At 43.9% G+C, this 2,021-nt stretch overlaps 1 protein-coding gene across 1 annotated transcript; it reads right to left on the reverse strand.

Annotated features, from left to right (window-relative positions):
- Positions 1-677: 677 nt before the first annotated feature.
- Positions 678-1,628, reverse strand: LOC138420605 (olfactory receptor 52D1-like). The gene has a single exon (XM_069553914.1). The coding sequence runs from the start codon at positions 1,626-1,628 to the stop codon at positions 678-680; it is 951 nt and encodes a 316-aa protein (XP_069410015.1).
- Between the last annotated feature and the right edge of the window lie 393 nt (positions 1,629-2,021).

The raw sequence follows: 2,021 nt of genomic DNA on the forward strand, positions 1-2,021 counted from the left end.
AATCACTGCAGAAGGTGACTATAGCCACAAAATTAACAGATGCTTGCTCCTTGGAAGAAAATCTATAACAAAGTTAGACATTATATTAAAAATCAGAGATATCACTTTTCTGATAGTCAAAGCTATGGGTTTTCCTATAGTCATGAATGGATATAAGAGTTGGACCATAAAGAAGGCTGACCACTGAAGAACTGATCCTTTCTCATTGTGGTGCTGGAGAAAACTCCAGTCCCTTGGACTGCAAAAAGATCAAACCAGTCAGCCCTAAAGGAAATCAGTCCTGAATGTTCATTGGAAGGATTGTTGCTGAAGCTGAAGCTCCAATACTTTGGCCACATGATGCCAACAGCCAATTCATTGGAAAAGGCCCTGATGCTGGGAAAGATTGAGGGCAGGAGGAGAAGGAAACAAAAAAGAATGAGATGGTTGTATGACATCATCGATTCAAAGGACATGAGTTTGAGAAAACTCCAGGAGATAGTGAAGGACAGACAGGGAAGCCTGGTGTGCTGCAGTTCATGCTATCATAGTCAGACACAACCTAGTGACTGAACAACAACTGGCTTGCCAGGATTGGCAGAAACAGCAACTTCTAGTATAAGGATAAGAGATGTTTGAGAAAGTAGAAAATTAATTACAGCTTCACCAGTTCTTCCTCGGGTTACGGAGAGAGTTAACTATCTTCTCCTCATAAAAAAGTCAAATATTCTCAGGCGGATCTGTTTGGTGTTAATGCCGTAGACCAAGGGGTTGAGAACAGGGGGCACAAGGAGATAGAGGTTTGCAAGTACAATATGTGCGTGAGGAGGTACTTGCTGGCCAAAACGGTGGGTGAAAAAGGAAAAAAAGGCAGGTACATAGAATACAAGAATCACACACATATGAGCTCCACAAGTGCTAAACGCTCGGAACTGGGCATCCTTTGAGGGCAGGCGCAACACAGCCCGCAGGATCAGGCCATAGGAAGTGGCGATGAGGACCACGTCCATGCCAGTGACTGAAAGCGCCACAGCGAGACCATAAATAGTGTTGGGCCTGATGCTGGCGCAGGCCAGTTTGGCAATGCCCATATGTTCACAGTAGGTGTGAGGGATGATGTGATGTCCACAGAAAGGTAGGCGTTCTATGAGGATGACAAAGGGGAAAACAAAGAGAAGGGCACGGACCACACATGCCAGACCAATCTTCCCAATCACCATGGCGTTGAGGATGGATGCATAATGAAGTGGACGGCAGATAGCCACGTAGCGGTCAAAAGCCATGGCCAGCAGAACAGCTGATTCTGTGGCAAAGATTGTATGCACAAAAAACATCTGGGTGAGGCAGCCTTGGTAGGATATTCTGTGGGACTTAAGCCAGAAGAGTGTTAGCATTTTGGGCAAAGTGGTTGAACAAAGTACCAGGTCAGTGATAGACAGCAGGCACAGGAAGAGGTACATTGGCTCGTGCAGAGTTCTCTCCTTCACAATGATGTAGAGGATAGTTCCATTGCCAACCAGAGCAAGGATATACATGGAGCAGAAGGGGATGGCAGCCCAAATGTGCTGGTCTCTCATCCCAGGGATTCCAAGCAGAATAAATGTGGAAGGATGGAAGCTAGTGTCATTGGGGACAGATGCAGAAACCATACTGATGCAGAGAATCAGGCTTTACCTCCCCGAAAGCTATTATAAGGTGAAATAAATTCATCCTAGAAACAATCTATTTCTCCTGCAAATCTTTAATTTCATACCTTTCTTCCATTTCTACCAGTTCTACTCCACATCATGCCTTCCTCATTTCTTTCCTGAGTAATTAAAATAGCTTTGTAACTAATATGCCCACTTCTAAGATTTTCATCTTACAGTGAAACTTCTCCATTTCTGCTTAATATTCTAATGTGTGAAAATCATCAACTATCAATATCATGCAAATATAACCTTTCTTAGTGCATGCTGTGAGGAATATCTTGTATTTTTCTCCTTTGGTCAATTCTCTGCCACTTTCTATCTTGTTCTGGTCCCTGGGACACTGGGCTGCAA

The sequence above is a fragment of the Ovis canadensis genome, chromosome 15 (assembly GCF_042477335.2).
Source record: "Ovis canadensis isolate MfBH-ARS-UI-01 breed Bighorn chromosome 15, ARS-UI_OviCan_v2, whole genome shotgun sequence".
Taxonomy (NCBI): Eukaryota; Metazoa; Chordata; class Mammalia; order Artiodactyla; family Bovidae; genus Ovis; species Ovis canadensis.